Source organism: Poecilia latipinna, unplaced genomic scaffold (genome assembly GCF_001443285.1).
Source record: "Poecilia latipinna isolate Pla-1442-1.1 unplaced genomic scaffold, P_latipinna-1.0 Scaffold690, whole genome shotgun sequence".
NCBI lineage: Eukaryota > Metazoa > Chordata > Actinopteri > Cyprinodontiformes > Poeciliidae > Poecilia > Poecilia latipinna.
In genome coordinates, this window is record NW_015113306.1 from 166,916 (window position 1) to 190,173 (window position 23,258).

Consider the following 23,258-nt stretch of genomic DNA (forward strand, 5'->3'; position numbering starts at 1 on the left):
GGAAATTAAACAAAAAAGTTTTTACCTTCCGAGGGGCTCTGGATTATTTTCCCCTTCTAAAAAAAAAAAAGCGGTTTTTTTTTTTTTTTTTTTACAAATCCACCCTTCAAAACTGGGTCCTAATCCCAACCATTTCCTCATAGGTTTCTATGGCGATGCTTTGGAAACTTAAAAGAGCATGACTCTAGCTTTGCGTATACAGATAATTTAATGCAAAACGTCCCCAGATGATTTATTTCTGCCGTCTTCCAGGGCGTCCGGCGCTGCTGTCACCGCGCTCAGCACAGATCCACGCTGCATTTCAAATCAACTCCAAATGTGACGCCTGATCTTCATAACCCAGGAGGGATTTCAACGCTCGTCGCAGAAACTCAGAGAAGCCTCAGAAATGAGACATAACCTTTCCTGTTTGTGGTCAGTTAGAAACCAAACTACATTTATTGGATGAACAGCAGAATAATGAGACAGATGGTGATGATGTCACCACTTCCTAAGCTTCTGATAAGTTAAAAATAGACACACTTGTGGATGTACTTCAGTGCAACACCTGCTCTATGTACGACAGCTACATCTAAATATATTAAAATGTGGGCCTTCACAACTCAGATTTAACTTTGGGTGCAATTTTATGAAACCTGAAGGTTCGTCTGCAGGGAGACTCCTTGAAACAGACCTGAGGCAAAATCTCCAAACATCAACAGAGGAACTTCCAGATGAAGGAGAGCCCCAAGCATAAGAAATTCATACAAACTTACAAATCTGAAGAGAGGGTAAAAAAATATCAATGTAAAATGTGCATTATTTTGGTATTTAGCAGTGGTGATCCTCACTGACCAAAAACAGGAAAAGAACCAATTTAATGTAGACGATATTAAATACTTTCTTTAAAGCCTGAATACTTTCTGAATTTATGATAACTGAACTGCATTTGTGCAACACTTTGATGCTAAAATGTTACATTTTTAGATTTGTTAGTTCTAAAAAGGAAGCCTCGCACATTCTTACGGTGATTTGGGTGATCCATAGTTTGTTTGGCCTAAATCAGCTGTCAAGTTTGTTGACTTTTAACTGAACTTTTTTTTTTTCTGTGGTTCTCTTGGAGTTTTCTTTTCAAACAGAGAAAACTCCAGGCGAACCAGAACCGGTCACTAGAAACCAGAACGTCCGGTGTGTTTGCTGGTCAGATGTGTCGGGTCGGGGGAGCCAAATGCAAATACAGGAAGCAGATTCTGTTTTCTAACGCAGCAGAACATGGGAAGAATTTAATCTCATCACCAGCAGGTTTCTGGGTTTTATTAACATTCTAATCTGAGAAGTATAGAAAATACTTTTGAGATTATGTCTGGAAAGTTAAATTTTATGCTTCAAAAATGATGTTTATTAGCATATTTACTCAACCACATCCCACAATGTAATGCAATCCTTACTATGGGAAGCCACGAGTGAGTAGAATAAGAAACGAGTAGCGATTACCTGGAGGTCCGATTTGTCCGGGTCCGGGTCCTGGTACAGGGCCCGGTACAGGCATGTTGGGGACAACGCCCATGTTGGCGGGCTGCATCATCTGAGGGGCTCCATTCACATGCATGACCGGCTGATAATGAGACAAAGCTCAGATTAATATGGTGGGCGATGTGGAGTTAGGATTTTACTGCTGGATTTTGTTGTAGTGCTGTGAGAACAATAAAAATTACAATAAAAAAAACTTCATTGCTTCTTTTTTAGGGAACTGTGTGGTTGTGAATGCATGGTGCAGCAATCATAGCAACAAACACACAGATAAACATTCCCATTTGAAATATGCTTCTTCAGGGCAACAGAGCGCAACTTGAACTGCACATAGTAACTGCTTTTTATCACATTTTCAAATTTTCTTAAATACATGGATGCTCTTGTGGAACAAACTGGTGGAAAAAAACAGCAAAAATAATTTCTTATGAGATAATTTTCATGATATTGATGAATAATACAATAAATGCCCAGTCCTCAATGACCCTGTAACGCGTTTGCCTGCTTTCAGTCTTTTAATTAATTTTCAACTTTCATTAAACACAACTGTAGAGTTTATAGCGATTATATGTGATTTATTTAATCACCTGAGGACGAGGACAGTGGAAGCTTGCTTTATGTTTTTACTTTATGTGAATCCCAGAAATCTGAGCAGAGTCTCTAACTTCAGTCCTTGAGAGCAACTATCCTGCAACCTTTGGAAGCATCCTTTTTCTAACACACCTGAATCAAACGGCTGGATTTCCTCATTTAGCTCTGGCAACGAGCCATTTATTAGATTCAGGTGTGTTTGTGAAGGGGCGTGAGGATTGGAGTTGGAGAGAGGGTTGGCGTTCATCTTACCACAGGCTGTGGCTGAGACACCTGCACGTTGGGCTGAACCGGAGGATTGACAGGCGGTGCTCCTCCACCCTGACTGCTGGACACCAGCGGCTGAACAGCTGTTTGACGATGCAACATTTTCTGTACAAAAATGAAAAGCAGTTTCATCAAAATCTTAATGCCCAAATCTAATTCCAAATGTTGCCATGAAGAACAAGCTATTCGTGTTTTTGTCTTCGCGATAAACGGTAATATTGTTGTTTTGAGACCATTTTCAGGTATTATAATTGGAATGGCATAATAATGCAAGAACACCCAAAGATCAATAAACTTTAAATTCTAATTTAACACTGGAGACATTTGAAATACCCAAAGTAAATAAACAAAACAACATAATCAACAAATAAATTTAATTATGAAGTCTATCTAAACAAAATTGTGCTTCAAAAAAAAAAGGGGCCTAGTTGAGACCAAAGCACCAGACTGAAGACTTTCAGTTTTTGGTGGAAAGAGAGAAAAGAGAAAAACAACAAATCATGCAAATGGAAATTATTGAGCTCATCTTAATTTATCATGCGATTAATTGATTTATTGCTTATCGACAGGCCTAACTCTCACCAAGGCGATCTCCGGGTCAACGATCCGCATCACCACCTGCGCCTGCAGCAGAGCGTAGGCCAGCTGCGGGTTCTGCAGCAGCATGTTTCTCGCCTCCTGGGGGCTGTTTTGTACACACAGCTGGGGAGAGAAATCAAATTTCACAAATCAGACAAATAAAACATCAGGTTAACATCAGGTACACACTGGATAGAAGCTTCAAAATACACAACAGGAGGTAAACAAAGATGCAGGTTCCAAGTCAAACTTTCATACAATTACAGACTTACATCAGCAGAGTTCTCGCTACATTTAAGCTCAGTTTTATATGTATTAACTATTACATTTTGGACAGTCAGTCACAGATCCAGTAAACCAACTTACCTTCATCTGTTTCATCAACTCAAACATCTGCTCAGGTGGAAGACTCGCCACAGCTCTGCTGATGGACTCTGGAGCCTCCTCTGGCGACACACTGTCTCCAAAAGGAGACTCGATGATGGGGGCTCCGGTGCCCAGACCTGTGCGGAAAAGGAAGAACGGTTTCTTCACACAAAGACAGAAATCATAACCACATCTCCTTTGCTTTAACTAATGCAGTAACTTACTTTTGAGCTCTTCTTTATTTTTTTCGCTAGCTGCATTGTCGACTCTGAGAGCCCGACCACTGAACTCTCTCCCGTTCAGGTTCCTCATGGCACTGAGGGCCGTTTCCTGGTCCTGGTATTCACAGAAGCCATATCCCTTTGGCTTTCCTGTCTCTCTGTCATACACTAACCTGAGAAAAACAAGGGACATACACTCACAGTAACATACAATAGCATCTACACCACAAAAAGACGCAACGGATGACACATATCAATAAACTAGGGTACCATAGGAAAGTTTTTTTTTTGTTTAAATAATTAAATTAAAAAACTAAACCTCATTTATATTTATTACATACAGCAGAGGTGTATATATCTGAATGTTCTTAAAGGGCCTGTAGTGCCAGATTGTACTGATAAAACCCATTAAATTGTTAAATTATCAATAAATAGCTATAGCATTCAATAAGTGGTTCTTAAAATTAAATAATATTGAACATCTTTTCACACTGACCAGTCCATCCAAGATTTTGTGGTTTTTGTGGTTTTTCTGCAATTTAAATCACAGATTTTGTCGTGCTAATTTAGAAATATTTGTAAGGAATTTTCCAATATTTGAGCTAATGTATGATGCTAAAAACGACTTTTTATTAATCACTGTATCTGTCACAGATATAACTTGACATCAAGTAAAGCTGAGGAAGCAGTCACTTAAGCCAAATGTGTTTGGAAAACCTTTGAGAAAAAAATATGGGAATCTGTCGATTTTGTGTGAGTTTTGTGGATTTATAAAAAACTGGAGGGATTTATTGATGTAATTTGGAGTCTAGAAGGCCACGAAAGCTACGACGGGCCAGATTTGGCCCCTGGGCCTTGAGTTTGACACATGTGATATACAGAGTGATATGCTTCTTTTTCAGGATAGATTTATTCCAAGGAATGCAGGAGTTACGACATTTTTGTATACAATATTCCAAATTTACGTTTTAATTTAATTGATTTACAGAAATCAGCTGCCTTATCTGATATATCCTACTTTACTTAGAGGCACTTGTATTAAACAAAAACAATGGATGGAGACAATTATGTGCACTTTTATCCTTGTAATGTTTCTCCTTTACTTACCTGAAGCTGACAACAAGTCCGACTTCGGAGAATATGTCTTTCAACTGCTCTTCTGTGGCTTCATATGGAATGTTTCCAACTGAAATAAGAATTCAAAATGATAGAATATTGAATAAAAACAAAAAAGAAGCTCACACTTCAAATTACGAAGCTATTTGCTTATTAGCGTCGAGTTTTGTTCCTCCGCTACATGGCCATACGTGTAAGCTAGGACGTCTCCATTCATTAGCTGATTTATTTTACTGTTTCATGCTTTGGCCGCTGCTATTAAAGCTGAACTCACCGAAAACCGATCGTAGTGACCTATCCACGGCTGGGTCTCTGTTCGCGGCGGCAGCTGCGGCCGCAGCGGCCACGGTAGCTGCAGCAACGTTCGCCATTTTGGGGACCACAATGAACGTAGCACCGGAGGATATCAGCAGGAGACAACATCCGGTTGTTAGAAGAGGCGCCGCGCTCAAACACCAGCAGCGCGACCTCTCTCGACCTCTTCAAAAATTTCACTAACCGATCCCCGAGAGTTTTAATTTATTCCGTTATTAACGTCGAACAACGCCGAAGACAACCGGTCGTCACTTTCTATTAGAACGCAGATGGCGCTGTTGCTACGGTAACCGTTGCTGCCTTCTTTATTCCCCCAGCATAGAAACAGAGAGATGGACGGTTACAAAGTCACGTTTTCCTTCCTAAAAAGTCAACCAGGTGAACTGAACGATGGAGATGCAGCTGTTCCGCAACAAAGCAGAAGATTAGGTCAGTAAATGTTTTATTTTTAATACTTTTTATGTGCCCGTTAGCTAGTAAATAGCAGCCGTTAAAATATCAGGAGGGTGTTGCAGTTAGTTAACAGTTAACACCTGTGGAGGCTGATAAAAGAGAGACCGAGTCATGTACATTAAATTTGTAGAAAAAACACATTAATTTCACATCAGTTTATCTATTCTTCTTGAAATACACTACAAAATATTTATACCGCTTTAACTTTTTAACATTCCAGCACATTATAACTACAATCTTGGATTTTATGGTTGTGAAGTGACAGAAGAGATACAGGATACATTTTGTTTAGATTTTCTTTACAAATAAAAATATCAAAAGTGTGGTTTGTAGTTCTATTTGTATTTAATACAACTAAAAACACACCAATGCATAGACACAATGCAGTTTTTTAAATCAAAGCAACTACAAAATAAAATTGGTAATAGGATGATACGGGCTACAAAATAAAGTTCACGAACTCTTTCCAACCAATCTGATTGAGTTTGACAGATGAATGAATAAATGCATGCCACACTTTATAAAGTTTTATTTGTGAAAAATGTTTATACTTTTCTGACATCACATACAATCTCAATGAAGTACATTGAGGTTTAACATTGTAAAAAAAAAAAAAAAAAAGGAGGGGTGGAGGTTGAATATTTTTGACAATATGAGTTTCTCGCACCTCCGGGGAGTTATTACAACATCACTTCTCTGATATGAGGTTTACAGGCATGTCTTACCACAGCATTCCCATCCTGCGGAGGTTTGGACTTTGACTGGCTCATTGCAATTTGTTGATTTATTTCAATTTATGGCTGTGTTTTGGACTATTGTTCTATTTCATGACCTAGTTTGTGTAAAAATTCAAAAGTCAGACAGATGACATCATATTTTGAATTTATTGGTATACAGAAGGATAGATATATTGATTACATGGTATGATTAGTTTCCTTTAAGTATGGCATTCTGTATTATTGCCAAAAAGCTTTACTTTGTCTCATTTGTTCAAAGAATATTGCAGGGATTAATATTTCCAAACCTAAGGCAGATTGATAGTCTTATCTTAATTGTATTGTTCTGTCATTTGACATTTAACATACTAATTGAGGCCTGTGGATTTTGAGGTTGTTGGTTGTTTGCAATCTTTGCTGGCTTCACCTTTGCTGTTACTTCCTGTTTCTTTCCTATGGCACCTATATATATATATTTTTTTGGCCAGAATGATGGTCAGCAACTAGTGCTTTTCTATGGTCATCGCTGGTGTTTTCCTCACTGCATCGTGTTAACAGACACTTGGCAACAGAGGTGGCATCCCTTGTTGATGATCAGTAATTTAAATAGCAACACCTGACCTGATACTTCCTTCACCTAAATGCAGTGAGAAACCAGGGAAGTACTTAGATTTTATGAACAGCTTTTTATGTTTTTGAACACTTGAGGTTAGAGTTGAAAGATTTTTAAACTCTGCAAAGTCCATCAAATTTTTAAAGTATGTCCTGACACATAAATTTATGTATAAAAAAACATTCTGGGTTCTGAACAGCTTTTGCTAAAGGGGAGTTTTAAAAATTGCAGTAAAGTGTACTTACTTTTATAAAAAAAGATTTATGCCTCAGGACTTCTGCAAAAAGAAAGAATTACATTATTGTTATAATGGGTTTGTACATTAGTTCTGGAAACATTAACTGTTATTAGGAAGTTGTACACCAGTAAATAATACATTTGGGAAGATTTTTGATTTATTACTCTCTTGAGAAGTCAAACGAATATATATAGTTAACCTGAATCACTTTCAAAATGTTTATGGAAATAGCATATTTTCCAGACACTAGTTCCCAAAACAATTGGTCTTTTTTGCCTTTTTCTTTCAAACAGACCAGAAATAGTTTCTAAATTAATGAATAAAGAAAAACTAGCAGGTTCTGTTGAGCCAAGAAGTTTGTGTTTCTGTTGTCTCACAAATTCAGATATCCTTAGTTAATAGAGCAGAAAAATATAGTATACATATCTTCCAGTGAGGAAATTCAAGTAAAATAAAAGATTCATCCCAAAAAATAATATTAAAATTAAAAAATAGGGCAAACTGTGTTTATATTGCCTTAATATATAGCAGAAAATATTCTCGGGACATTTTTATGCAAAGAAATTCAGCAATTCCCTATGAGTGATCCCTTGGCAACAAGGGAGAATTAACGCCGTTTTAACAGGTAGGAATATCTGGCAGAACCAGACTCAGGCAGGGCAGCCATCTGCTGCGACCAGGGACAACAAGATGGGGAAAAGAAACAGAAGCACTAAAATAAAAAATAACCACATTAACTGCTCTGAAAATCAGCCAGATCCAGAGAACCATGAAGAAAATTTACGGCCCACATTTGAACTGTAAGTTTTCATCAGGTTTGTACTGTTTGAATTTTCGGCCGAAAGGCGGAAATAATGAATTTTCACTTCTTTTTTAGTGACAGAGTGGAAAATGTTCGTTTGGTTCCACTGGGGCTCGAACCCAGGACCTTCTGCGTGTAAAGCAGACGTGATAACCGCTACACTATGGAACCAACTGGCTTCGCGAGCGCCTGGACTCGGCACATAACGCGACACCAGAGGAATGCGCAGTTCCGCGTGCATTGCAGAGCGCGGTTGTTTGTGACAACGTATGGGAATGACAGCGCGGAAAGTCACGGTGTCCTCCACGCTGCGCTGTCTCAGTCCCAGCTCGCTCGCCTGCTTACTTTCGGCTGCTCCTGTTTACGTCCAGTTGAGGGTCGATTCCTGTTGGGACGGTTAGCTTTTGTCTCTGATCATCCTGAGCTGCAGCTTGTAAACTATAAACACGGAGTGGAGCGAATCCTCGTAATTTGTCCCTATTTCTTTTCTCGTTTTCCGCCGACTCGCACGGGCAGCTAGTCGAGATTAGCGTCCGGAACAAAGCTGTTTTTGCGTGTCCTGCTGGTATGGTGCGTGATTAGTGTGTGGACGGTCAAACTGAAGGAAATGGCTCGCTGCTGCTGCACCTCGCCAGCTTATGATGTCATGTGAATGTGGGACACTGATGTGTTGTGTGAAAAATACGGACATGTCGCGGAGATAAAGATCGTATATTTAGCAGGAACATTTAAAGTGATCAAGTTTGACAGAAAGAGTCTTATTCGTAGTAAAGAAATGTACATCCACCCATTATCACCATGAATGTTATGTTAATTTGGAGCTGTTAATCAGCTGGTCTTTCTCAGGGTGGAATGATTATATAACAATCTACTTAAAAGACTATAAAAAACCCAATTAGATTTAGAGTTTAGATTTATATTATATTATTTCTGATCCCCATGTGGGAAGTTACAGCCATCTATATTGTGGAGTTGCTGGGCCAGATTTGAGAAAGGGCTTACACGGGCAGTAGCAGAGGGCTCCGATTTTTGAGAGGGCCCAAGGATTTTTCTTTCCTTATTTTTCTTTTTGAGTTCTATTAATATTTTGTTATTTTTATGAATATAGACAGCACATTGAAGTATTGGATAATTATGAAGTTACAGTCAATTTCTTTGGGAACAACATGGAGTTATTGTCCCACAAGTCTGAACCGGAAGTGATCCCCGCCACTTAACCGCCATCTTGTTCGGCAAGCGTAGCACAAAGCACAGATGAACCATGGCTTTGAGATCAACAAAATGAAAGAAGAGTACTCAAAAATTGAGTAATCAAGTAAGAGTTGTAATGTACTTATATTATTTATAAATTAGATAGATTTATAGATTAGAAACTAGGCGAGGGCTAGCTCTAAGAATGTGTCTTGTTTATTGTTGTCATACCAACTCCATAGCAACTGTCATGAACAGTTAGTTACAGATACCTACCAAGATGGCTTCCAGCTACAAAGTTCCTGAAAGTGTGATGTCACGTGAAACTATGTATTAATTTACAGTAATTTCCATTAATAGAATATTTTTCCTTATTGGATAGGGCACCAAAACTGGCCCCAGCCCAGGGACCCACATCCTTCTATATCCGGCCCTTGGTGCATATATTCATGTGTAAGCTAGAACCCTCATGCTTTTTTGCTGCCACAAACAAGCGTCTGCTATAACTCTGACAAGATAAATAAGCACCCTGATCAGAAATGGCAGAGCTCATTTTTATTTATTTGTTTTATTTAGAAAAATAAAACAAGAAAAGATTAAAAAGTAATCTGGCCTGACTCAGAACAAATACAGTTTTTCAGCAGGTTCCTGCTCTGCAGAACATGCAAGCACAAACATACATCACTGCCATCACATCAGCTAACACCAAACAGTACAATCACAGATAAACTCAATAGAGTGAAGCAGCAGCAGCAGAAAGCCACATCTTAGTGGCTACAGGCTACAGCAGGAGCCTCCTGAGGTTTGATCGGGGGGTAATATTGGTAGATTCACTTCAATACCAGTTTCTATGTTGGGACCTTTCAGTTGATCACAAGTTAAAGTACTGAGTAACAGATCATAGCATCTATTTAGAAAAATGATGTAAACAGATAGACAAAATTATATAGTTATGTAATTCTGATGTTTTAAAGAGTAAAATGTTTCAAATGAGTAGCATCACTACAAAATAAGAAATGTAGGCATAAAAAAATAGTTTTACATCATAAAGCTTTTTAAGTACTTGAAGTAGGTGATGTACATGTGCTAAAAAAGTGCAAAGTAGTTTTAGTGACAATATGCAGTGTTTACTGTACATTCACTTGACCTGCAAAAGGCTCAGCAGATAGAAAATTACTTTAGAACAAACTTGTTTACATACTAGAAGTATCACTTTAACATACATTTTAAATACGTGTGGTTCATTTTCTAGATATAGTAAGGTAGCCATGGATTAAAATATATATCTCACCTATGATGCAGTAAAAGTACAACTAAAAGTGCATTTTTTCCAAATGTACTACAGTAAATGTAACTATTTAGTTTGTTAGTTAGTACCCACCTCTGGTTAATTATTGAGAAAGAGTTATACCAGATATGCATTGATGGAAGTGTGTAGTTTCTCTGTGGTACTTACTAAGGACATTTAACCAAGTACTGGTGAGGGTGAATGCATGCATATATTTGAGTTTGTATGTACATTTTGACACACATTTTACACTTTTATCTATTGTGTCAGTACAAATTCATAATTAAATCCCTAAAATTAATATGATATCCATGTCAACCATAGCTGTACATGGATGTCTGACAGCAGCAACACATTCAAACACACAATGATACTATTTAGTCAAAGTATGGGTTGTTTATTTCTAATATTTCACAACAGATACATGGCACACATAAAAAGGTTAAAACATGAGAGACTGAGTGTAACATTTACAACAACAAACTAAGACTACAGAGAGAAGCAGCATGACTGAGTTTATTATTCAATCTCAACGTGTCCCTGAAGCTTCTTTGTCAAACCTTGTCACACCTTTTTTAATGCAAGGTCATTAGTACTGCTTAAAATAAAGACGGCAGAATAGAGGGATCTGTGTGGCAAATAAAGGTTTTTCTATTAATTATTGTGATAATTTGTGATATACCAATGTATATGCATCTCTGAGACAGAGATCCATCTTAAATGGTCTTTAGTGGACTTTATGTTGGCGTGAGTTAGTTTTTCCTCTTGTATTTGCAGCTGGTTCAAAATGCTGCTGCACATTTTTTAGCTGGTAAAAACTGAAAACATTTCTAGTGTTCCTCACTGCCTAATCTAAAATAATCTTCAAATGCATTTCTATTAAAGTTTTTCAGTGTCAACATGGCCTAATTTGGCCTTGTTTGTTTTAATTGCTTTCCTTGCATTTAATTGTTCTTCAGTCATATTTATGTGTTTTTCTTTCTTTTAGTCCATATTTATAGTTTAGAGTTAAGTGCAGTGCTCTGGTAATAGGATTATTAGGTGGTACTAATTTAGGTTAAACACCAAGTATTTTGTGACTGCAATTTTTCCCAAATAGCACAATACATTGCAAAAATGCAATGTATTGTCCCTCTTTTAGCCAGCTGATTGGCAGTGCACATGTGTGGAAGAGGTAACGCATGTTATTTGTGACTGAATGTTCAATAAACTCTTGTGACTCCAGGACTAGGATCTTTTCAAAAGGACTCTAAACTGTATGAAAGTCTAAAAGAAGATTGTCTTACTTGACATTTCTGATCCTTAGAGTTAATAGATTTATTTGTGCTTTTACATGTGAATGTATGGATATTTTGGAAATTTAGTGTTTTTGTCATTGATTAATGTGCACATCAAAAATATCTCAATCAAGCAACTGTCCCAATCTTACAAGCTGGACTATCAAACTAATTTAACATCAAACTATTTTCTTTCATCCACTTCTTGAATCTACCTGTCAAACTTCTGAGTCTAATTCTCTCATTTTTAGCCATGTTCACTGCAGTGAAGGGCAGAAAGGCTTTGTTCAAGAATATGGGGATGACAGCTTCATCTATTTATCATATGGCGTACAATAGCAGACCTTGAGAGCCGGACAGACTTTCACTGATCCAGGCTCCGGCACTGCAGGCAGGATTATTAGATAAAATTGTATGTGGGGAGAGTCAGAATTCATCATGTGCTCATTACTTTCTGAAAATTTTCAAATTAGTCAAAAAATACAGTGATGCAAAAAGAAAATATTGAACACATCTTAAGTTCTTGCTACTCTGAAAAGTTAAAACACCATATAATTAGAACCTTGTTGTTTTTGGTATCTCAAATGACAACAAAAGGAACCGATTATCAAACAAAATGCGGAGTCAACATGTAGAACAGGTTAAGCAAGCTTTTTTCTTCCTTTGTTCCAACAAAATACCTCCAGCTTTGTGAGATTCATGAGCCCTGCAGCAATGCATGCCTCCTTTTTTACACTTTAAGATTTTTGGATGATGCTTAGGTCACATTTTTTCTAATTTAAATTCAATTTTTTGTTGTTTAGAAGTAAATTTACAAGCCTTTGGACCAAATTCTGGAATGAGAAGACGGGAAAAGTGCTCATCACTGAAGATATTATTTCATCGGCTGCTGCTTTAGTGCTTGATTATCTTAATTTTCTGAGATTGGATCAGCTGCGTTGCTGCTTTGGTATATTGTTTTGATCCCGAGAACCGCTTGATTTCTTAATTTCATTCATAAAACATCAGGAAATTATTGTACTACTGTTCCCTTCATTGACTCGCTGACAAAAACACACAAGGACCCAGAAGGAATGGTGTGATTTTGGTGTCATTTGGTGCAGATTCAGACCCCCGGTGCATGTCAGAAACAGGCACCAGAATGCTACTTAATGGCTCCCCCAGCGGAGCGCCATTGTTGTCAGGCCGTGGCCAGATTGTCCAACAGTCAGTCAAAACAGGGAGTACAGGCTGTAGACACAAAGGATACCTCACAGACACACTGGAACCGGGTAGTTTTACAGTCCTGACCAAAATGTTAAAGCTGGACAAGAAATTTCAAGAGATCACATTTTCTGCAGCAGGAAGAAACTGGAGAAGAAAAATTATAAACTCCAACACGCTGCTGATCAGCCTTGAATGGTTAAAATCTTCACAAAAATCTGGATTTTAAAGTAATTTTCTGTCAGGCATTCACACCGTCATGCCCTCCTCTGATATCCAAGGCGACACGGCTTTCTGTCTTTGAATGTGGCAGTGTAAGCTGCACAAGGAAAAGGCTTCTTGCAACAATTAGATGTGTTACTTCTACAGACAAATTAGCTTGACTTGAATAAGTAGAAACCATGGCCATACTGTAGGGGTGCACAGATTTATCAGCCAGTCGATTTCCTTAACTTTGGGACTTCAGAGATCAGCTGATGCTGATATGTGAAGCCGATCTTATCTACCTCATCAAACCACTGTCCTCTTCTGCTCTGCTGTGAGAGAGGTTTGACTGACAGACCAGCACACTAGGTCATTTCTGCACGTTTACAGTTAACAACAGTCACCCCACTATTGACCACTCAGCGACTTTCTTCCTATATTTAGCAACAATTCAGACAAAAAAATTGGTATAGGCCAAAACAGGAGTCTGCTGTTCAGGTTTTTAAACATCAGCAATCAGCGATCGGCCAGAAACCTGCAATCGGTGCAAACCTACTACACTGGCAAAAATAACTTGGAAAAACAATTGCAGTTGCTTCGTTCAATACTTCCGTCTCCCATTTCTCACCACACAAGACGTTTACGTCAGCTGTCGGTAAATTACGGCGCTCCATTCTCCTCCTGGCAGCACCTACGCTAGCCCGCAAAATAACAGCAAAAGTTGGGAGAGAACACCAGATTTGGTCGGTTGTTCAACAATAACTGAATACATTTTCTGAAAATAGTATCTGCTGAGGATTCATTAACCAAGTGATTATCACAATAAAATAGCTTTTTAATTCTGCTCCTAAGAAAGTTAACCATAGTGTGAAAATACTACAACTAAACGACTATAATTAATAAAAATAATATCTAACTAATACTAGCTAATAAAAGCTATTTAAAGCCAACTGACAAAAAGTCAGTTCCAGCAATCCTCAACATCTTCTTCTGCAGCAAGTCTGTGAGCAGAAGAGGATAAAATGGCTGCATGACTTCATTCCTCACTAAGCGGCTGCTTGTAATCTGGACCACTGATCCAGGGTCAGCAGTGTGCCGACTTTGTTATCCATTTGATCTAACATTGTAATCATTGCAGTAAAGTTGTAATACCTTTCAGCAAGTGTAGTTGTAGATGTTTTCCCCTGTCAGTGGGTGCAGTTTCACAATGTCCAATGCAGTAATTACAAAAATAATAATAAAAAAACCTCTATTGGCCAGTTTAACAGACTAAAATCTAAAATACACACACAGGACTGTGAAATTTTAAATGCATTTTCACTATCTTGAAAAAGTCTTCTCAACGTTTCACATTTTATACATTGCCTCAATAAAGTTGAGTATATTGTATTTATATTTATTGAGACCAACACATTCATGTAAGGAAAACACAGTTTTAGAGATGTTTTGCAAAACAGTTATGAAACCTCAAGTTAGTATAGGAGTGCACAGATTGCAGTTTTCTGGCTGATCACCAATCTTTAAGAAGCCTGACATCAGGGTGCTGTGGTGGTGCAGGGGTTCAGCATAAGGAGGCCTTAGTCCTCATGTAGCTGTTGCAGGTTTGATTCCTGGCCTGGTGACCTTTGCCCCATGTCTTCTCTCATTACCCACTTTCCTGTCAATTCACTATCAAATAAAGGCCACTAGAGCCAATTAAAGCTTAAAAAGAAATCTAACATTCTTATTTTGGCCGATTCCAATTTTTTTTGTTTGTTTGAAATGTTGCTAAATATAGCAAGAAAATGACTGAGTTGGTAACAGTGGGATGCCTATTATTAACCGCCAGCATACAGACATGACCTGGTGGATCGGTCTGTCAGTCAAATCTCTTTCTGCAGAGAAATAAAGGACAGTGGTTGATTTTAAGACCTTGGCTGAGCTGAATAAGATTGGCGTCACATGAAAATATTAGCCAATCACCAATCTCCTAAAATTAAGGAAATCTGCCCTGATAAATCAGCAGACCATTAATTTGGTGCAGCCCAGTATTCATCCTTCTTTAGTCAATACTTTGGACACCACTTAACACAAACAAAGTACTTTTATAAATGTCTTCAGCAGCTTTACACATTTAGACTGAATTTTCTGCCCGTTTATTTTTGAAAAATACCTCAAGCTCCATAAAAGTTTTGACCTTCATTGTAGCTCTGGGTTCATGTTTAGGGCATTTTGTTCTTCTGGATGGTGAAGCTCTCTCTACCAGGTTTCCCTCCTGGATAGTTCTGCATTTAGATCCATTCGCTTCTCCTGTCCCTGTTGGAGGAAAAGCATCACATGATGCTGCTGACACCAGCATGTTTCACCTTGGAGATGCTGTGTTCAAGATGATGTTCAGTTAGTTTTGAATTAAGTCTGGAAAGTTTGAATTTGACAAGTTCCACGTATATTTGCTGCGGCCCCTTCATGACAGCTGCAAGTTAAAAGTCATGACTTTCTTTCAACAGTGGCTTTCTTCTTTCCATTCTTCCATAAAGGCTGAATTTATTTAGTCTACAGCTAATGGTTGTCTTGTCAACAGATTTTCCCACCTGAACTGCCTCTTTGTTGCTGCTCTGATGAATGTTCTCCTTGTCCAGTCTGTCAGTTTAGATGGACAATGATGTCTGGTAGAAAAATCCATTTTGTACTTTTAGAGCGTCTCTTTATTTTTTTTTTCTTTTCAGCCTTCTGTGTCATTTGAAGATAACTATATTTACACCAGTCTCAATGCAGACTTATTATAGACACAAATGAACTAATGCTGTTTGAGTTGTCTGTGCTAAATATTTCTTTTTATCTCTTTTATATTGACAGCGATATCAGGTTATAAAATTCTCATATTTATTAGGTTTGCCACCAGATGCCTTAGCTCGCTGCAGACTAACCAGAACTCTCAAAATTCAGCAGCTGTTTGAAAACTGAACCCTAAACATCAATATTTTATTCACACAGGAAATACAGAGACTATCTCGCTCATGTCCACAGCCTCCTTAATAGTAAACCCACACTCACACGTCTCTTCTAGTGTATTATTAAAATATTGTATAGCAAAATTAAGAAAATATATTCCCTTGATGAATACAGGATGTATAATACACAGAGATGTCCCACAGATATCAGTGCACATGTACTGTTTACTCACTGTGTTCATACAGCAGAAATCCCCTCCACAGAAAAACACTCACATAAAGCAGAGTGAAAAAGTGTTTGCACCCTTCCTGGTTTCCATTATGTGTCACACTTAAGTGTTTCAGAACATCAAACCAATTAAGATAGCAGTCAAAGACGACAAACATAAACACAAACTGCAGTTTTTAAGTGAAGACACTTATTATTATTATTATTATTATTATTATTATTATTATTGAAGAAAAAAATCCAAAAAAAGAACCTGCAAGGTGTTGTTTGTCCTGCAGTCTGAATCTGCTGTGATTAATTGGACAAGTCAGGTTTGTTAGCAAAGCACATTTCATAAAACAGATGAAGAAACAAATAAAAGTAACAATTAAATCAGGATCATTAGACAAGTTTTTTCAAAGCAAGTAAGGCATCACACAGCAAAAGCATAACGGTTATTTAAAAAAAATGTTTAAATTGAACTGGAAAGCAAACTATTTTTATTTGACACCTAAGTGCAGGGTTTGAATATGATGCCACAATGTCAGTCTGCCAGTTCCTGCTGCTGCAAACATCCCCATAGTATGATACTCACACCACCGTGCTTCACTGTAGAGACGGTGATGAGGCGTACCTGGTTTCCTCCAAATATGACGTCTGGCATTCACACCAAAGAGTTCAATCTTTGTCTCAACAAATCAGAAAATTTAGTTTCTCTTGGTCTGAGAGTCCTCCGGGAGCTTTTTGGTAAACTCCAGATGGGTTGCCATGTTTATTAAGGATTGGTTTTCGTCTGACCGCTCTACCTTACAGGCCAGATGATAATTGTCCTTCTGGAAGGTTGTCCTTTCTGGAGCTTGGACAGAGTGACCATCGGGTTCTTGGACACCTCCCTAAGACCTTTCTCCTCTAATCACTCAGTTCAGACAGCCAGCCAGCTTCAGGAAGAGTCCTGCTGGTTCCAAACTTCTTCCACTTACCGATAACGGAGGCCACTGAGCTCAGTGAGACCTTCAAAGCAGCAGAAACGTTTCCCCAGATTTGAGCCTCAAGACAATCCCTTTGAGTTCATGCTTAGTGTTTGACCTCTGACCTGCACTGCCAACTGTAGGGCCTCGTAGAAACAGGTGTGAGCCTTTCCAAATCAAATCCAGTCGGCTCAGGTGGACTCCATTTAAGCAGTAGAAACATCCAAGTTTGACCAGTGGACACAGCTTAGTTTAGAGTTTCATGGCAAAGGCTGACAATGTACATCTGATTTCTTGGTTTTCTAGTATTTTTTTAATAAATTTACAAATAAATAAATAATTCAAACATTTTTGTCATAATTGAGTATTTGTGTATGGAATTTTAAGGAAAGAGATTATTTTGATAAAATTTGGAATAAGGATTTAGCATAACAAAATGTGGAAAAAGTGAATACTGTCCAGACATTTAAAAGCTGCCAGCTGCTTGTTTCTCCTTTCACTATCTCAGTGGTGCTTTAATGCCCAGGAACCGACAGAGACAACCATGCTCACCTGACTTTATATGCACCATTGGTGGCTCTGCCTCAGGTGACAAAGTGTGTTTCGTGTTTGGATCACACAGGTGTTTAATTTACAGTAAATCTTTACTGTTAGATGTCAAAAATAGCTAGAAATGTAAAATTTACATACGAGAACAACAGTAAATTTTAAACTGATGTTTGTTGTAGTTTCATCATGGTGAGAATACTTTTAACTACTATCCCAAAATGTGACTATGGAGTCGTAGATCTACCATAAATAACCTTTGGCTGTTTATCTTTAGGGGAAAGAATGTTATCCCGTAGGATTGAGTTAACTCTTGAAGTTTGCACAGAAATTTGAGAAGTAAAGCTAAGATTTTATCCCAAAAAACTCACAGTAAAAAAAGTAGACTTACACAGAAATTGCGCTATATTGGCAAATGTATTTGCTCACCCATCCAAATCATTTAATTCAGGTGACTTCTAGAGGCATTCAAATCACTTCCATGGCCACAGTCGTATAAACTCCAGCACCTGGGATTACAATATGCTTTTACAAACATTTTGTAAAAGAATGAGTCACTTTCAGAAAAAGTATCCTGACAATATGTTAACTGGGCAAAAGGTCCTGCCAGGATATTTCTTCGCTACTAAATTTTCCAAAGTGAAAGCGTTTGAGAATGACAGCAACTCAGCCACAAAGTGGCATCCACAGAGTCAGGTCAGCGGATGCTGAGGCACACATTGTCATGTTCTGTGTCACTGAAGCTGGACCAAACGCAGACTAGAGCCTTTGAGGACCATTGTGGACACTTTTATAGTAAAATGACAAAACTTACAACAGAAGCACAATGAGAACAGGTCATAAAATAGCAGTAGAGAAACGTAAGAATCCAACAAAGAGCACTGAAAAACCAGGAGGTAAAATACTGAGACGGGTGGAAAATGATAAGAGAACCAGATGAGATGATCAGGGGCGCAGCTGTGGGAGGAAGACTAATTAACACAGAGGGAGCAGAACTAACAACCAATGAGTCTACAAACCGAAGGAGGAAGATCTGACAGTAATCTGAGAAAATAAATTGGAATGTAAAAGCAGCAAAACACAAGTACTAAGAAACTAAACAGAAAGGAATTAACTAATATGGCAACACCACAGAGCTATAATGAATACAGAGAGCTGAACAGAATATAGCAAGATCTATTGAACATAAATAAATCACAAATATTATTATAACACAAAAACCCCAGGGTCGTGTCACAGTGTGCAGAGGTCATCGACAAGCTGCAGAGCTCCAGTCTTTATGTGGCCTTCAAAGTATCTGAACAATGAAGCATAGAAAGCTTCATGGAATAAGTTTCTGTTTCTGAGCAGCTGCATCGCAGCCTCACTTCACTAAATCCAGGCTGCAGCCCAGCGTTTGGCTTTAGCCAGGAGAAAGGTGGCTGCAGTGTACCAAGTAGAAAGTTTGGTGCTGAAGGGTTTATGAACGATGTGGCTCTTTTTTCAGAAGTTGGGTTCTCTTAATTAAAGACGCCATAATGGTGCAGCACACCAAGATATTTCTTACAATTTAATGATTACTTTGAAAGAACAGTTTGGAGATTAGCTCTTTCTGTTCCAACACTACTTACTACTGCCCAAAGCAAAGTCCATCCATCCGTCCATCCGTCCGTCCGTCCGTCCATCCATCCATCCATCCAATTTAAACTAGATGATTTCACATCAGCTCTCCAGTTTCACATTTTCACTTCAGGCGAAAATGTCAAACATTTCAGGTGAAAACAGTTGAAGTGTCAGAAGCAATGTTTTCAGTCATTATTAATATGAAAGTCAAGATGGAGTCTGTAGTTAAACGTAAAATCGTGCTCATTTAAAACAGCACCATGCCTTCTTCTGGTGTTTTGAATTGGATCTAAATCCATGAATCTGGGATACAAAAAAAAGAAAAAAAAAACTAAAATCAAAGATTAAAGTTTGTTGGCCCCATATCTGGCCTACAGTGCAATTTTATGACAAGCTATATTTCTCTACAACTTTATCTCTGACCTGTGTGTCCCTTGGTCTTCATGATCTTTGTTCGCTGAAGGTTTCACAGAGCCTCTGAGATTATATTAAATAGGTGACTTCTAGAGGCATTTACTTCCACTGGACTTTATTTAAAGTTTTTATTTATTAAAAAGGGTCAATATTAGCCTGGCCATTAACTTCCTATGTTCAGCTCTGCTCAATTATCATGTCCCTTTGGTGCTCCATTTGGTATTTCTCCAATTGAACTTGATTTCTCTGGTAGACTTGCAACCAATCAGCGAACAGAAAGAAAAGTTGTGAGTGATGACATTTATTTTCTGCCCTGTTTTAGAATTGTAGCCTGCATGTAGTTTAGCAAACGCAGTGGAGGAAGTGAATGAAGCCATGTTGGCCACGCTCCTGAATTACTGATGAATTAACATCAACAGTCGGCTTGTTCGGCTTGCCACCTCTATCCTCGAAGGATGGAACCAGCAAAGCATGGAAACAACCAGCAAAGGATGGTTAAGAATAACATCTCACTTTATTTCGGTTGTTTTTGCGTTACATTCAGTCAGATAATGTGGGAGAAAGAGGCTGAAGGCAGCAAAGGATGGTTGTTTCCAGTCGAACTGGTGCATTACCTACATCATGGCCAAATATTAGCCACTGAGTAAAATTTAAAACTTCAACAGAATCCACACCTCGAGTAAGCAATCATTTTTCTCAGTGGCCGAAGGTCGAGACACTCTGTTGAAGCAAATAGGAGCTGACTTTCACCAGGCTAGGTGAATATATAAGCACACCGCACTTTCCAGATTTATATTTGTTATAAAAGTGACAACAATGTATGATCTGACTTCTGACTCCCCATCCCACTTTTGTACTTTATCGTGTTATCTGTCATAAAATCACAATCAAACATGTTGTATGGTTGTAATGAGATAAAATGTGAGTACTTTAATAAACAAGAACTTTTCTCCTTAACTAAGCTCTGTGTTTTAGCTGGAGTCAGTAAAGGGAAGTTAGGGTGCTGTGTTCACACCCGTTTGTGAGTTAAAATGGCAGAAGCAGCGTTTCCAGCCCTCACCATTACGAAAGTTTAATTTAGCCTGTGTAATTCAAATCAAATACTTGCTTATTCAGAATAACATCTCGCTTTATTTCGGCTGTTTTTGGGTTACATATCAGTCAGATAATGTGGGGGACAGCAACTAAAGACTCCAAAATGAAAGGCTGAGACCCAACGAGCAGCATGTCTGCCTGTTATTCACCTGTAGGGCTTATGCCGGCGCTAGGACCCAGGGTGCGCGATTTTCATCTCCAGCTGCTGCAGACCGAAAACTGGCAATAAGGGAAGATCGCGAGGACAAGCCAAAATTGCTTACTGTATTCATTCTGCTTCAAAAATCCCACCCGTGGCCCCTCACCGAAGCCCGGGCGACGGCGGCGGCCGCTTGTTGCGCTGTGTGCGGGCTTTGAGGCTGTCGACGGCTCGGAGCGCAAGGTAAGACGGTGCAATACCATGCGATTACTAATAACAAAGGCGTTACGGGCGAGCAGGGGGCATTAAAGGGGGCATTGCACAACGCTGCCGAGGGCGAGTAAAACTCTGCCAAACTTTGACCTGGATATTTGCGTTTCCCCTCCCGGTTTGTGTCTCGAAGGAGCCACAGTAGTTGGCGTGATGTTTCTCTGTTATCCCGCGGCATTAAATGCGGGATCGTGTCACATGTATACGGACAGCCAAGTTGTGGGGATGACATCCGTGGAAGTGCCGTCCATGCGTGCCGGGTGCGGGGTAAAATCCAGATCCTGATACAGTTTAGACCCCCGTAGATGCGATTTGAACATTTCTGGGATAGATTAAACACAACATAGCACACAGGGCCATCCATTAACCTGGAGGATAACATCACTCTGGACTGTTTCTGTGAGCGGCTGCTGTCCTTCCTGTAGCTCACTGTGGAATAATTGATCACTTATACCAAGATGGAAGGGCATTGTTGTGGGTTTGCGTGTCCTGACTTCCCCGCAGCCTCGACATTATTGACCAGGTGAAGCACCAACTTAGACGGGACATCCTCCTCGCCGTGAAGCATGGCGGCCTAAATAGGGTCGATAATCTCCGATATGACTAACACTTAGATGAGCATGTGAGCCCACTTTGAAGACGACACACTTTGAACAAAATAAAAACAGGCCCTTGAACATAAACAAAGTGCATTCATCCGTGGCATCGCAGCTGCCATCGTCGCTTGTGCGGAATACCACATCCCTGATTTATAATAATGGCGTGGATAACAAGTTTTGAAATAAAAAAAAAATAAAAAACTCCCAGCTTCACACATCCGGTGTGGAGTCCGTGAAAGAAAGCAGCCGGTCGCAGCCGGGGGATTTCATCCGGAGCTCCTGCGCGGATGTTCGGGTCTCCGGGTTGCCCCCCTCCCCAGCCCGCTGCCCCAGGCTCAGACACAATGCGATGTGTCAGCTGCCCACTTTGTGTGACTGTTACGGCTCTCTACGGCGTTTCCCTCCTCACTGATCGCCCGCTTGTATTTGTTTTGCCGATTTCTCATCTGGCCGCCTGTCAGCGATTTGTCCGATTACACGCAGCCATTGCTGGGCGAATGGCGAAGGGCATGCTGGAGTCTCCCGCACGGCGGAGCAGCGAAGTAGTTTGTGGACAGGGTCGTTGTCCTGCACGGCGGCAGCAGCCACACTAATTCCTCCCACCACACGGCGGCTTCAGCCCGGCCGTTTTGGGCGGTTATTTCCCCACCAGGCACCAGGCTGGAGTTCAGAAAAGTCCGATATTTGTTGTTGCTAAAGGAGTGGATCCCCGTGCAAAGCAGCAGGCCTGCTCTGCTCTCTGGATTCAGGTAAGACCGAGTGGCCTAATTACAGCGCAGTCCCCTGCACCGCTTAACTACTGTGCCAAAATGTGATTATGGAGTAAGAGAGCTGAATGACCTGTGGCTGTTTATCTTTAGGGGGATGGGGGAATCTTGTCTTTTTCCATTGACTTACCTGTCATGATGTGAGCACAGAAATATGAGAATGTAAACTAGGATTAATCTGAATGTGCAAACTGGAGTTAAAACCACTTAACTGAATCCAGAACCTAAACTACCCTTATGGTAACAGGAAATGTGATTTTGACATACTGCTCTGCAATGTCAGAGCTGAAGATGCACAACACAGAGAGAGGGAGAGGGAGGCGCTGTCTTTATAATCATTATAAAATATTTGTTTCAATAGGGTTCACTCATTAGGTTTTCTATATCAAAGTGTTTGGGCCAGAATGTGATTCTCAGGTCAAAATACCACGATTACTCTGTATAAACGTAACATTTTAACAGAATTATATAGCATTTCAAACACAAAATCAACAATTATTTCCTCTGATGCTAAAATAATCTGACATTTTAACTATCGTAGCTGTGATAACCACATCTGTAACATTTATTGACTAGCTGTACTTTTTTGTAACCAAAAATACTTACAAACAGCTGAATTTACTTTCCTGAAAGGGAAAAAATGTAGCAGCTCTCTTTCTGCCATTCAATAAGTAGTGCAGCAACTAGTGGGGGAGGGGCAGTGATTTCTCACTCTGTGCTCATTGGTTTTGAATGAAAAAGCCTCTGTATACCTTGACATCTGTGATCGAC

At 39.3% G+C, this 23,258-nt stretch overlaps 2 protein-coding genes and 1 non-coding gene across 6 annotated transcripts in view; 1 reads left to right on the forward strand and 2 right to left on the reverse strand.

Moving 5' to 3' along the window:
- cstf2 (cleavage stimulation factor, 3' pre-RNA, subunit 2) overlaps positions 1-5,163 on the reverse strand; it is a 16,708-nt gene extending 11,545 nt beyond the window's left edge. Inside the window, exons 1-7 of one of the 2 annotated variants that reach the window (XM_015044793.1) lie at positions 4,924-5,163; positions 4,641-4,719; positions 3,537-3,706; positions 3,313-3,449; positions 2,950-3,069; positions 2,353-2,472; positions 1,474-1,594 (exon numbers count right to left, since the gene is read on the reverse strand). In XM_015044793.1, coding sequence (XP_014900279.1) covers positions 1,474-1,594; positions 2,353-2,472; positions 2,950-3,069; positions 3,313-3,449; positions 3,537-3,706; positions 4,641-4,719; positions 4,924-5,020 — 844 coding nt within the window. In that variant the 5' untranslated portion in view covers positions 5,021-5,163. The remainder of the gene's footprint in view (positions 1-1,473; positions 1,595-2,352; positions 2,473-2,949; positions 3,070-3,312; positions 3,450-3,536; positions 3,707-4,640; positions 4,720-4,923) is intronic. The other variant, XM_015044794.1, reaches the window with a different exon arrangement.
- Positions 5,164-5,282: 119 nt separating this feature from the next.
- Positions 5,283-23,258, forward strand: part of bcorl1 (BCL6 corepressor-like 1) — a 43,719-nt gene continuing 25,743 nt past the window's right edge. Inside the window, exon 1 of one of the 3 annotated variants that reach the window (XM_015044788.1) lies at positions 5,283-5,393. The gene's annotated coding sequence lies outside the window, so the exon portion shown is untranslated. Of the gene's footprint in view, positions 5,394-20,615; positions 21,095-22,010; positions 22,470-23,258 lie in introns of those variants that run through there. The other 2 variants (XM_015044789.1, XM_015044790.1) reach the window with 2 other exon arrangements.
- Positions 7,885-7,957, reverse strand: trnav-uac (transfer RNA valine (anticodon UAC)). The gene has a single exon. It is a non-coding gene; the product is annotated as a tRNA-Val (tRNA).